General features: G+C 46.5%; 2 protein-coding genes across 2 annotated transcripts; one reads left to right on the top strand and one right to left on the bottom strand.

Moving 5' to 3' along the window:
• The first annotated feature begins 2,001 nt into the window (after positions 1-2,001).
• Positions 2,002-3,451, top strand: LOC146436764 (olfactory receptor 5B21-like). The gene is made up of 3 exons (XM_085063818.1): positions 2,002-2,061; positions 2,215-2,916; positions 3,446-3,451. The coding sequence occupies exons 1-3, from the start codon at positions 2,002-2,004 to the stop codon at positions 3,449-3,451; spliced, it is 768 nt and encodes a 255-aa protein (XP_084919944.1).
• A 5,240-nt stretch (positions 3,452-8,691) lies between these two features.
• Positions 8,692-9,638, bottom strand: LOC146436763 (olfactory receptor 8U9-like). The gene has a single exon (XM_085063816.1). It carries the CDS (start codon positions 9,568-9,570, stop codon positions 8,692-8,694), a length of 879 nt encoding a protein of 292 aa, XP_084919942.1. The 5' UTR covers positions 9,571-9,638.
• Between the last annotated feature and the right edge of the window lie 2,403 nt (positions 9,639-12,041).

Here is a 12,041-nt window from a genome sequence, read left to right as displayed (position 1 = left end):
TTTGTGCATGTTCCCAGAAAAATAGCAATTTTTGCTTTCATGACCATTTCTCCTCCACATCAGACCTACTCTATCTCTCTCCAGGACTGTATTGCACCAAATTACCACCAACTTCCTCCAAAACCTGATTTTTCCACCTTCCAGCTTGCTTTATAAATAACAACCAGATTTATTCCAAATCTCCTGATGTTCTCTCAGCCAATACTCCAGGCCACCAAGTGAGCAGGTGATGATGAGGCAGGTCCAAGGTTGACCTAAATTCTATATGGTTTTATTTATCAGTTATTCATTTTAATTATTAATCCAGTTTATCAAACCGTTAAATTATATATCACTCACACTGGATAAAGTTCAGAACAATAAATTCATGTTTTATACTCTTTTCTGAACTCCAGGAAACTGAAACATCTGAAAGCCAACTCAGTCCTGGGTCTGAGTTGGGTCCCTGATCAAGGCAAGGTGCAGATGAAAGGAATGCAGGGATGTGCACATGTTGTGAAACTGGCAACCAGGACTTCTCCAGTATAAGTCCTGAGGGGAACAAACTCCTCGGGCTGAGCTTCAATAGAGTTTGTGGGACAAGGGTGTGGATGGAGCCCCCAGATGGGGTGATTAATGCAGATTAGTTCACTCTGAGACAATTAATCATTGCCTCCAAGTGTCCAGAGCCACCTGCTCAGGTAGGACATCCGGGCTGCAGGCACTTCAAGGTGGATAATCTCATCCTTGAAGGGAAACTGGGCTGTTGGATGTCCACAGAGGGACATCAGCAGCTCCAGAGCTGGAGCCAGAGATGCTTTGTGTGACACTTGGGGACTCTCTGACCAGCTGGTCATTGCTGTTGCCATGTGTCCTGGTGGCTCCTGCACATGAAAGATTTGATATCCCTGGAGCACAATGGGTTTCAGAATTCCATGCTATCCCTTTTTGTTTGCTCTTTTCTTTGTTTATCTGCTCTGCCATGAGGAAGACCGAGGGTTTTATCCCAGGAGAGCAGAGAGAACATATTTACAGCCCTGCCACCCACAGGCTCAGCTGTTGGAGTCAGGGAAGGAGCACGTCTCTCTCCACATCAGTCTGGATGTTCTCTGCTGCATTTGGGATAAACCCTTGGCTACCATCACCACAGCGAGGGCACAGGAGGAGCTGTAAATCCAAGAGAAAGAAGTTGACTTCCTTCTTCATGTCCTCCCATCCTCTTTTTTTGGGGCTGTGTCAGAAAACAGCCTTGCTAAAGTAGGAGTTTTTATAATAAATGGGAGTAATGGCTTGTGCAGCTTGGCTTTTATTTTTCTTAGGCAGCTGAAGCAACATAAATGGATTTATGGAAGTGTTAAGGGTGAGTCTTATTTAGTTATAAAGAATTGTCAGCAGAATACAGTTGTTAAATCAGCCTTTGGAATTGGATTATTTTAAAATTCATTCCCATTTCAGTGTTTTATCTTCATTCCCATGGTTTTTGGATGTTTCAGCCTGCTGGAGCTCAGAAAGGTATAAAACATGAATTTACCAATGTGAATTTTACCCAGTGTGAATGATATATAACAGTTTGATAGACTGCATTAATAATTAAAAGCCAAGGGAAAATGTTCTTAATGTGATGTAATGTGGGATTTCACTTGGATTAGGACTTTCTTCTGCTCCAGGTCTATGTGATCTCTAATGAGGTTCCTCCAAGGTAACTTCTGAAACAAATTTCTTTCAAATCAAAAGGGAATAAATATCTGATTCTTTTATGGAATAAATGCAAACTTCTCTGCATCCAAGCACAAAGAAGCAAATTCGCCATTTGTGTTGCTTTAAACTACATGTTCTTTTCTAAGCACCTCAACTGGTAAGTAAAAAAGTCTAGAATTTATTTTTTGAAAAATCATGGAATATACCAATATGTGGCAATTAAAACAGTGACTGATTGAAGTCAAATATTGCCCAAAAGAGAAACTTTGAGGTTTACCATTTTGATGCATTTGTTCCCTTTGCCTCTGCAGGTAACACCCAGCCATGGGAGGAAATCATACGCAGCTCACATTCATCCTCCTGGGAATTACAGACACTCCCTGGGCTCAGGCCCCTCTTTTTGGGCTCTTTCTGCTGATTTACATCATCACTTTGGTGGGGAACATCGGGCTCATGCTCTTGGTTTGGGTCTCTCACAGCCTCCACTCCCCCATGTACTTCTTCCTCACTCATTTGTCCCTGGCTGACGTCTGCTAGTCCACTGTCATCTCCCCCAAAATGCTCACGAGCCTCTTGTTTGGGAATAAAACCATTTCCTGGGCGGGCTGTGTGACACAATTCCACCTCTTTGCTCTCTTTGCCATGGCCGAGTGTCACCTCCTGGCTGCCATGGCCTACGACCGGCTCGTGGCCATCTGCCACCCCCTGCTTTACGCCACAGCCGCGTCCCCCCGCGCCTGCTGGCAGCTGGTGGCCTGGTCCTACCTCATGGCCTCCCTCAGCGCCCTCATCTACACCAGCTGCACCTTTGGGGGCTCCTTCTGTGGGCCCCGCCGGGTTGACCACTTCTTCTGTGATGCCGGCCCTGTGCTGAGGCTGGCCTGCTCTGACACCCATGGCAGTGAGGTCACCATCTTTGCCCTGGTCATGGCCAACGGGCTGGGCACCGGTGTGGTCATCCTGCTCTCCTACAGCCGCATCCTCCACACCATCCTGGGGATGTGCTCGGTGCCCAGCAGGGCCAGAGCCTTCCGCACCTGCACCTCCCACCTGGTGTCTGTGTTGGTGTTCTACGGGACGCTGCTCTTCGTGTACCTGCAGCCGGCGTCCCGGCATGGCAGCCAGGGTAAGGTGGCCTCTGTCTTCTACACCGTGCTCAGCCCCATGCTCAACCCTTTCATCTACAGCCTGAGGAACAGGGAGGTGAAGGCAGCACTGGGGAAGTGCAGGAGGAGGATGGTAAACTGCTGCTGGCATCAAAGAAGTGCAGCTCAGGGAATCAGGGAATCCTGGAATGCTTTGGGTTGGAAGGGACCTGAAAGATCATCTGGTCCAGCACACCATGGGCAGGGACACCTTCCACTAGGCCAGGCTGATCCAAACCCCATCCCACCCAGCCTGGAACTCTTCCAGGGATCCAGGGGCAGCCACAGCTTCTCTGGACAACCTGTGCCAGTGCCTCACCATTCCCTTAGGGAAGAATTTCTTCCCAGTATCCCATCTAACCCTACTCTCAGCTTAAAGCCTTTCCCCACTGTCCTGCCACTCTGTGCCTTTGTGGAAGCAAACCATTCATCTAAAGTAAGAGATGATCCATTAAAATAATTGGATATGTCCCTGATCCTCACAATTTTATATAGGCTCTTCCACAGTTCCTCACAAAACTCAATTACAATATTTGTCCTGGAGAAATAGACCCCACAGTTACATCTTCCTTGGAAGGAAGCAAGAGTGGGAGCCTCAAACTTGAATTGAATTCCCTTTCCAGCCATGAGGCTGTCAGAAGAAATTACTCAGAATGGTTCTGGAGTATTACTCCAATTATTCTTCTCTTTCTCATAGGATGCACAAATCACAATTTTATTGATTTGTAACTTATTTTACACTGATGAATGTGTATTTTTCTTGCAAGACTATTGTCCTTATCCCTAAACTCCAATAAAATTCCTTGTTGTTACTAGTGAGTTATTTATTAGAGCAGAGTTGCTGGGGTGGAAGGGAGCATTTGGGAAGAGCAAAAGTATTTTAACATTTGATTGGTAAAAAAACAAGATAAAAGGCTTAAAAAGTGCATTTTTGTTCTGGCTTAGAAGGATCAAAGCTGATGGGACTTGGGATCTCAAGATACACCTTGGAATATCAAGGGAAATGCAAGTGTTCAAGTGCCAAAACATACCTTGAAAACCTAACAGATGTATTTCACCCCAAATTTAAGCACATGTCTAGTTTCCATAGGTGAAAGAATCCTCAGCCCCTGATCTATGGATAGCTGAGAGCTGTTTGGGTATGGAAAAGTCCCTGAAAAACGCAAACCCAACAGTTCTCCAAATCATGGCTCATTAAAGAAGGTACAGGAATGGCCACAGCACTGGGGAGAGACCAGCAATCCTTCATCTTTTCCTGGCCTGGAAAAAACTCCCAATTCATGCCCATCCTAATGAATTCCAAAGGCTATTTGTGGGTTTAAGGGCAAACTGAGTGCAACCTTGGAACTTCCTTTCACCATTTGGGTGGTCTGAATAAGCTCAGCAGAGATGTCCACCTCTTCCTCCTCTTCTCCAACTTGTCCCCCACCTGTTGACACCTTTGTGGGGTGGGAAGAGTTCTGACTGCACAGAGGGACAGGCCTTGGCCGTGGAAGGGAAAGGTGGAAACTGGAATATTTTCCCTTTGTTACTGTGTTGTGAAGATGTCATGTTCTAAGGAGTCATCTGGGAATTAAATTCCTTTTGAAAAGTAGATGGATGGTGAAGAGTGTCTATCAGTTCTGGAAACAAACAGCATGAGAAGAGATGTTTTAGGGCTGGGGGCTTCTACCTGGGAAAGGTGGATCTGGACTGGATTAAAAGAGTTGGAATAAATGTAATTAAATGACAAAGGGCTTGGCAAGAGAGAGACTTTCGATATCAAAATTGGGTGGGAAGGGGATTTAAATCTCATCCCATTCCAACCCCCTGCCATGGGCAGGAACACCTTCCGCTAAACCAGGTTGCTCCAAGCCCTGTCCAGCATGGCCTACAACACTTCCAGGGATGGGGCAGCCACAGCTTCTCTGGGAAACCTATGCCTCACCACCTTCACAGGGAGGAATTTCTCCCCGCTATGCAATGCAAGTCCACTCTCCTTCAGTTTAAGATTGTCAGGTTGAAAGGAAGAATTTAGAAAGCCCACCAGCAGGTCTGAGCTCCAGATCCCACCACCATCCAACCAGTGGGCCCTGAGCTCCAGGTGCCACCATCCAGGTGCTCACAGCTATTTCCACAAGTGATGCTCTTCCCATTCCCAGAGGAAGAAGTGATCCTGGGAGACCAACCACCCTTCAAGGAATCATAAGCTTAACAAGATCTTCTGGGCTTTGCCAGGAAAGTTTCCAAATCATCAAGGAAGCTTCTCAGAGGGCTTTTAAACAACTTCAGTCATCCTTCTTAATGAGCCACGAGAGACTAATTAGCAAGGGGAAACCATGGAGAAACTTTCTTCCTTGTTAAAGACAAAGTGAACTTCTCCAGCTGCTTTGTTTGCCACATCCAGGAGACAAAGAGCTGCAGGGTCAGTGTGGTGGGATTGTGACTGTGTTGAGGGACCTTCAAGCTCATCCCATTCCAACCCACTTCCAAGGGCAGGGATGCTTCCCACTATCCCAGGCTGCTCCAAGCCCTGTCCAAGCTGGCCTGGAACTCTTCCAGGGATCCAGGGACAGCCACAGCTTCTCTGGGCAACCTGTGCCTGGGCCTCCCCAGCCTCACAATAGGGAAAAATTTCTTCCCCATACCCAATTGAAAAGCTCTGACAGTTTGAAGCTATTCCCCCTCATCCTGTCACTCCAGACCCTTGCCCAGAGTCCCTCTGCAGCTCTCCTGGAGCCCCTTTAGGCTCTGCAAGAGGCTCTCAGCTCTCACCCCTGAGATGAAATTCCCAACTACAGGCTGAGCTCAGACATGGGTTACTGCTGGCTTAGCAGCTGGACTCCATGATCTTAGAGGGCTTTTCCAACCAAAATAATTCTGGGATGCTGTAAATGCTTCTCCCCCATATTTGCTGCTGGTCAGCATTCCTGCCTCTCCTCTTGGCTTCTGGGCTCAGTTTCACTGTAGTTCCCACCATTTGTTCTTCCTTCCTTCCTTCCTCTGTGCCTCATGATTTATTTTAGAGGGGAAACCACACAATTACCCAAAACTAAGCAAAACCAATTTAATAATAAAACCAAAATATGATCCAAATGACAGGATAGAGAGCAGTGGTGGGAAATTCCACCAGAAACCATGGGAGATGCCAGATGATGGCTCTCTGCTCCCTGAGCATGCTTGGGCCTTGAGTTTGGTCACTGCCCACTCTGTGGTGGCACTAGGGAAATTTCCCTTGGAAATTAATGACTTTGGAAGCAGCTCTGTAAGGAAGAGACTTGCACTGGTAAATAAACGCCACTACTTTCAGGAAGTTCAATGGAAACGTGAGGTTTTATGTCCCACTTCTTTGTATAGATGTAATTATATATATATGCAGATTTATATGTAAAAGCATCTTTATATATACATCTCTTTATCTATATAAAGAAAACTTGTATTTAATTTTTTCCTGAAAATATATCTAATCTTAAAATATTTAAATTAATCTCTTGAAATATATAATTTGTCTCTTGGTATTAAAAAGGGAATTAAAAACAACTGGTGCAAGAAATGGAGATTCCAGGATTGGGACACAGCTCAGGATCTGAAGAAGTGCTGCAATGGCCCATTGGGAAGAAAGCAAAACACATCAGGAACTCGTCTGCTGCAATTTATTTTTACATGATGGGATATCCTGATATCTGAAAACCCAGGCAGTCAGAAACAGGCATCAAAGAGAGTCACAATCATGTTTATGAGAGCAAGGAGAAAAAAATTCTTTTTTTTACCCATAAAAGAAGGAAATGGTCCCACTGTAGTTGTAATTGGAGCAGATGAAGATGATGAAGATGAATATGAAGATGATGAAGATGAAGATGAAGATGATGAAGATGAAGAATTATGCTTCAAAATGGCTGCAGGAGACTCAGCTGCAGTCATCTGCACTGGCCAGAGAATCCTGGAATGGCTGGGGTTGGCAGGAACCTTAAAGCTCATCTCATTCCAAGCCCCTGCCCTGGGCAGGGACACAGGATAACCCATGAGGAAAGTGGGTGCATCAGGAGCAAATATCAATGCTGGATGTTCCATCTCCTTCCTCTCATGGTCAAATGCTTGACCACAGAAGATGGACACATTTTATCACCATTTTACCAATCCCCACCTGCACAAAGAGCCAAAACCTTTTGGGTTTGAGAGCAGCAGCTCCAGCACGAAGCCACAGGGCACAGAGCAATGTCACCATGGCCACAGACTTGGGGTTTCAGTCACTGTGGCTCATGTTCCTGTTTAAAGGTCAGGTGATGGTCAAGGCAAGACCAGTGGGACACAAAGTCATTGAATGGTTTCACAAAATATTAATCAGATTTTAAATATTTTTCAAATATTTTTAAAACATATTGAATATCTTATCACCAAACAATGGTTGTAAGGCCCTGGAAGGAGGAGAGTTGCTCTGGGGTTTATGGTTTAAGTGTCTTAATGTTTTCTTAATATTGACGGCTGTGGCTAGCACAGGCTTTTCCCATGAGAATTCTTCTTGTGTTTTATAAATAAAGATAAAGTTTGGATGTTATTGGAACAGTGTCCCAGAACTTGGGCAGTGCAGGCCTGGCCAATCAGGCCTAGGGGAAGGCTTCTGACTGACCAATCTGGGTGACTTTTGAGAACTCTATATACATGATGAAATCAAAACAATAAAGGTCATTTCTTTTTGCCACTGAGAACTGATACCTTCATTAATCTGCTAGCTGCTCAACAGCGACAGACGGAGGTTTGATATTTTAAACAAAACATTAAAATAATCATTAATTTTATTTAAAGAAAAGATGTACAATCTTCCCTGCACCTAAATTAAGCAATGCCATGAGTAGGACAGTTGCAGAGGATCAGAAGGGTGGGAGAACACCAGGAGTTACACACAGAGGTCCCAGTTCATGGTCCTGATCACAGAGTCAGGGAACTGATTAGGCTGGAAAATCCTCTAGGATCACCAAGTCCAACCATTCCCCCAGCACTGCCAAGGCCACCACTAATCCATGTCACCAGGTGTCACATCCACACAGCTTTTAAATCCCTCCAGGGATGGGGATTCCACCACTGCCCTGGGCAGCCTGTTCCAGGGCTGGACAGCCTTTTCCATGGAGGATTTTTCCCTCTATCCAACCTAAATCTCTCCTGGTGCAACTTGAGGACTTTGTCTCCACATCTGGGGACGTGAGTTGAGGACATTTGGGGTCACTGCCATGGGGGTCAGCAGAGCCAAAAAGAGAGGAACAGGAGCATGAACAGCTCAGGGGGATTTATCCAGGCAGCTGGATTAAATATTAACTAGGGAATTACCAATAGGCTTTGGGGACAAAGGATTCAGCTGGCTGATCCTGAGTGCCTGTGAATTGTGTGTCATTAATAAATCAGCAAACTACATTGATCCTGGTTTGATTTAACCTAACTGAGGAGCTTCTCCTCCATCCCTCGTTATTCCATCTCTCTAGGAGAGCCCCATCACTCTGGATTTCAGCATGGACCTGGCACAGGGTGAGAAAGCACACTAATTGGGGGATTTTTGCTTTTTTTCACATATGTAATGTTTGTGCACCAAAACATTAACACCAAACCTTTCACAGAATCTGGGAATGGTTTGGGTCGGAAGGGACCTTAAGGCTCATCCAGTTCTGCTGCCCTGCCAAGAGGAGGGACATCTTCCACTAGACCAGGCTGCTCCAAACCTCATCCAAACACCAAAATAGGAGTGAAAAGGTTCCTCTCAGCTGATATTGAATCAACCAGCACACCATCTAAGTCAAAGTGCAAAAGACACTGAATATGTCCCTCTGAGATATTTAACAAAACTCCCAGGATATCACCAGCATCTCCATTTTATTTAGTCATTATATTACAACATCCAAGCTTATTTTGTGTCCCTGAGTCTTCTCAAAGCCTCCTTCACCTCCTGGTTCCTCAGGCTGTAGATCCAGGGGTTCAGCATGGGGGTCACCATGGTATAGAGCACAGCAGCCCATTTATCTCCTGTTCTGGAGGTGTGTGACTTGGGGATTAAGTACATGAAAATCAATGCCCCATAGAAGGTGATGACGATGATGAGGTGGGAGGCACAGGTGGAGAAGGCTTTGCGCTTGCCCTGGGCTGATCTAATGCTCAGGATGGTGGGGATGATGGCCACATAGGACACCAGGACCACCAGGAGGCTGGGAACACCGAGCAAAGATGCTAAAGTCCTCAAGATGATGAGGCTGAGGATGTTGTCAGAGGTGGAGAGTGAGATCAGCACAGAAATGTCACAGAAGAACAGATGGATGGCACTGGAGCCACAGAAGAACAAGCTGGTCATGCCTATGGTTTGTGCCACACCATTGGTCAGCCCCAGGAGGTAGCACCCGGTCACCAGGCGGAAGCAGCGCTCTGGGGACATGACAAGTGGGTAGAGCAGGGGGTGGCAAATGGCCATGTATCGATCATAGGCCATTGTGGCCAGCAGAGAGCACTCAGCATAAGTGATTCCCTTCTCCACCAAAAAGCCAACCAACATCCTGGGGGTGAACACAGTGGAAGTGCAGAGGTTCACAAATGCCAGGTGGCCCAGGAAATAATACATGGGGGAGTGGAGCATGGGACTGACTCTGATCAAGGCAATCATCCCCAGGTTTCCCAGGATGGTGACAAGGTAGATGAGCAGGAACAGCAGGAATTGGGCAACCTGAGTCGCTGGGTCCTCGGTGAATCCTGCCAAGATGAACTCTGTTGCTTGGGTGCAATTCCATCCTGACATTCTTTCAAAGGGTGTTCTCTCTGGGAACTCCTTGCTGGAGGTTTCTTCCAGGAGGAAAACCCTCTTTCCAGTGGGATCTGCTTGAAGACAGCCCTACAGGATCTAAAGTGAGAGTTTAGGTACAGATCAATTAGGAAAACCTGGGCAGAAGTCAAGGCACAGTTAGGGAGAAGCTGTTGGTTACACAACACTGAGTAGCTTTACCTTGGGGCTGCCTTTAATCCCCTGTGTGTGTTCACTCTGGGACTTTGAGATCATCCAGCACAACCTGTAACATGGAGAAACCCAATAAAACCTGTAAAAGACAGCACAGAATTGATTATTCTTCCTTGTGTTGGCATCTGCCAAACACCTGCTTTGTCTGTCTTTTCTACAGAATCCCAGAAGTGTTTGGGTTGGAAGGGACTTGCAGACCATCTCATTCCACCCCCACTCCATGTGCAGGGACATGTTCCATTAGACCAGGTTGCTCCAAGCCCCCTCCAACCTGGCCTTGAACACTTCCAGGGATCCAGGGGCATCCAAAACTTCCTGACTATGAAGCCTCCCCTCCCTCCTGGACACACTCTTTTGGCTCTAAAAGATTTTCCCAGCTCTTTGCCCTGCTCCTGCAGCCTTCAAATGAAAATGTGCAACACTCAAAGCTGAGCAACCTCCTTCTGAAAGCATTTTCTTAGGGAAAATATTTTTAAAATCACCTTTGGTTGTGCCTTATATCAGCAATGGTAAGATCCACAAGGGTTCCTTACAGGAAATATTCCAGTCCTCATCCAGGAGCCCTTTGTGGTCAGTGAGGAGAAGTTTCCAGAGCAAGCATTCCAACGGGGTGTCCTCATTACACATCTGCTGTGCATCACCTGGATTTGGTGCTAAGCCCGGAGTACGATGAGGAATTGGAGCCCAGGAGCCTCCAGGTAGGACATGAGATGAAAACTGAAGGTGTTTCTTCTTGGCAAGAGAAAACAACAGGAGATGGGTGGCTCAGCATGCGCTGTCCTTGCTCATGGTCCTCCAGGGTGATCTTCTCCTACATCTCTGCACTCTCCCTGCTTTCCTCCTGATGCTCTTGGAGGTGAATGTTAGGTGCAACTGCCTGGAACTCCGGAAAGGAGTCTGAAAATATACCCTTTGTCAGCAAACACCTTTGTTATTCCATGCAATTTGGGGATTTGGGGACTCTTGGAGCCCCAGGAGAGTGACAAAGCCCAAAGTGGGTTGTTATCTCTTCTCTGAGATTCTGAATTTCAAGGCAATTGCCCAGAGGAGATGATCTCACCTTGAGGTAGCCACAGGGCTTTGGGGTTCCCCAGAGCAATGACAGAGCAACTCCGTACATGTTGTGTCCAATTGTTGTGCACTTTTGGAGATTTTTCAACTCCACAAATGCCATTTTTGGCCTTGTAACACCAGGGAGCTGAGGGGGACCTCACTGGTGGGGCACAATCCCATGGGAGCTGGTAGCCATCAGCAGTTCCAGGCACCAGAGATGATGAACCACCTTTCTACCCATTCTAAATTCCTTATGCCCAAACCACAGCTCACCTGTCCCATCTCTGGAAGTGTTCAAGGCCAGGCTGGAGAAACCTGGTCTACTGGGAGGTGTCCCTGCCCATGGCAGGGGTGTGGAACAAGATGAGCTTTCAGGTCTCTTCCAAACCAAACCATTCCAGGATTCTATGAAGATTGGCTGCAAGAATCCAGGGGAATCATAGAATATGCTGAGTTGGAAGGGATTCACAAGGATCACAGAGTCCATCTCTCAGCCCCACACAGAACCATACCCAAGAGTCACACCATGTGCCCAAGAGCATTGTTCCATTCACTCCTCTGATCTCTGCCAGGCTTGGTGCAGTGCCCACTGCCCTGGGGATCCTGTTCCAGTGCCCAACCATCCTCTGGGGGAAGAACCTTTTTCTAATATCCACCCTAAGCCTCCTCTGACTCGACTTCAGGCCATTCCTCTTCTAGGCATGCTTCCCTGTAAAATAGCCAATTTCATCCCTTCCTCCTTTATTCTTTGTATACAATCTCACAAAGCACACTACTGACCTTCGGGTCCTGGCCAATCATTTTCTGTAGGATATTCAGTGTCACATCCCTGAGCAGCCCAAGCAGACAAATCAGGATTGTAAACATTATTTCAAAATGCATCTTGCACAAACAAATCTGAGCTCAAGATTAAGAACTCCTGAAGAGACCCCTGAATCCAGGGTTACCCTGATGCTCCCTGGTTGTGCAAATACACCACCCAAGGAGCAGGGACTTGCTTAGCCTTTGTTTAAACCATTCCACTGTATAATTTACTTCATGCTGACTATAATCCTCTATCACATCCCTCCTCACCTGCTGTCCATCAGCCTCGAATTCCATTTTTCATCTCCATGGCAGTCTCACATCTATCAATCCATCTGGGGACCCAGCCTCCTCAGAATCCACAGAACCCCAAACATCTCTATCCCATTTATCAGGAT

Source organism: Lichenostomus cassidix, chromosome 5 (genome assembly GCF_008360975.1).
Source record: "Lichenostomus cassidix isolate B80296 chromosome 5, HeHo_3.0, whole genome shotgun sequence".
NCBI classification, from domain to species: Eukaryota; Metazoa; Chordata; class Aves; order Passeriformes; family Meliphagidae; genus Lichenostomus; species Lichenostomus cassidix.
This window is presented reverse-complemented; position numbering and strand designations above follow the sequence as displayed.

Excerpts from the sequence above, each read along its gene's own strand:
- LOC146436764 (XM_085063818.1), top strand. The coding sequence starts at position 2,002 with ATGGGAGGAAATCATACGCAGCTCACATTCATCCTCCTGGGAATTACA. Across the intron at positions 2,062-2,214 it reads GAATTACAGACACTCCCTGG|TCCACTGTCATCTCCCCCAA; the intron begins GCTCAGGCCCCT and ends GACGTCTGCTAG.
- LOC146436763 (XM_085063816.1), bottom strand. The coding sequence starts at position 9,570 with ATGTCAGGATGGAATTGCACCCAAGCAACAGAGTTCATCTTGGCAGGA.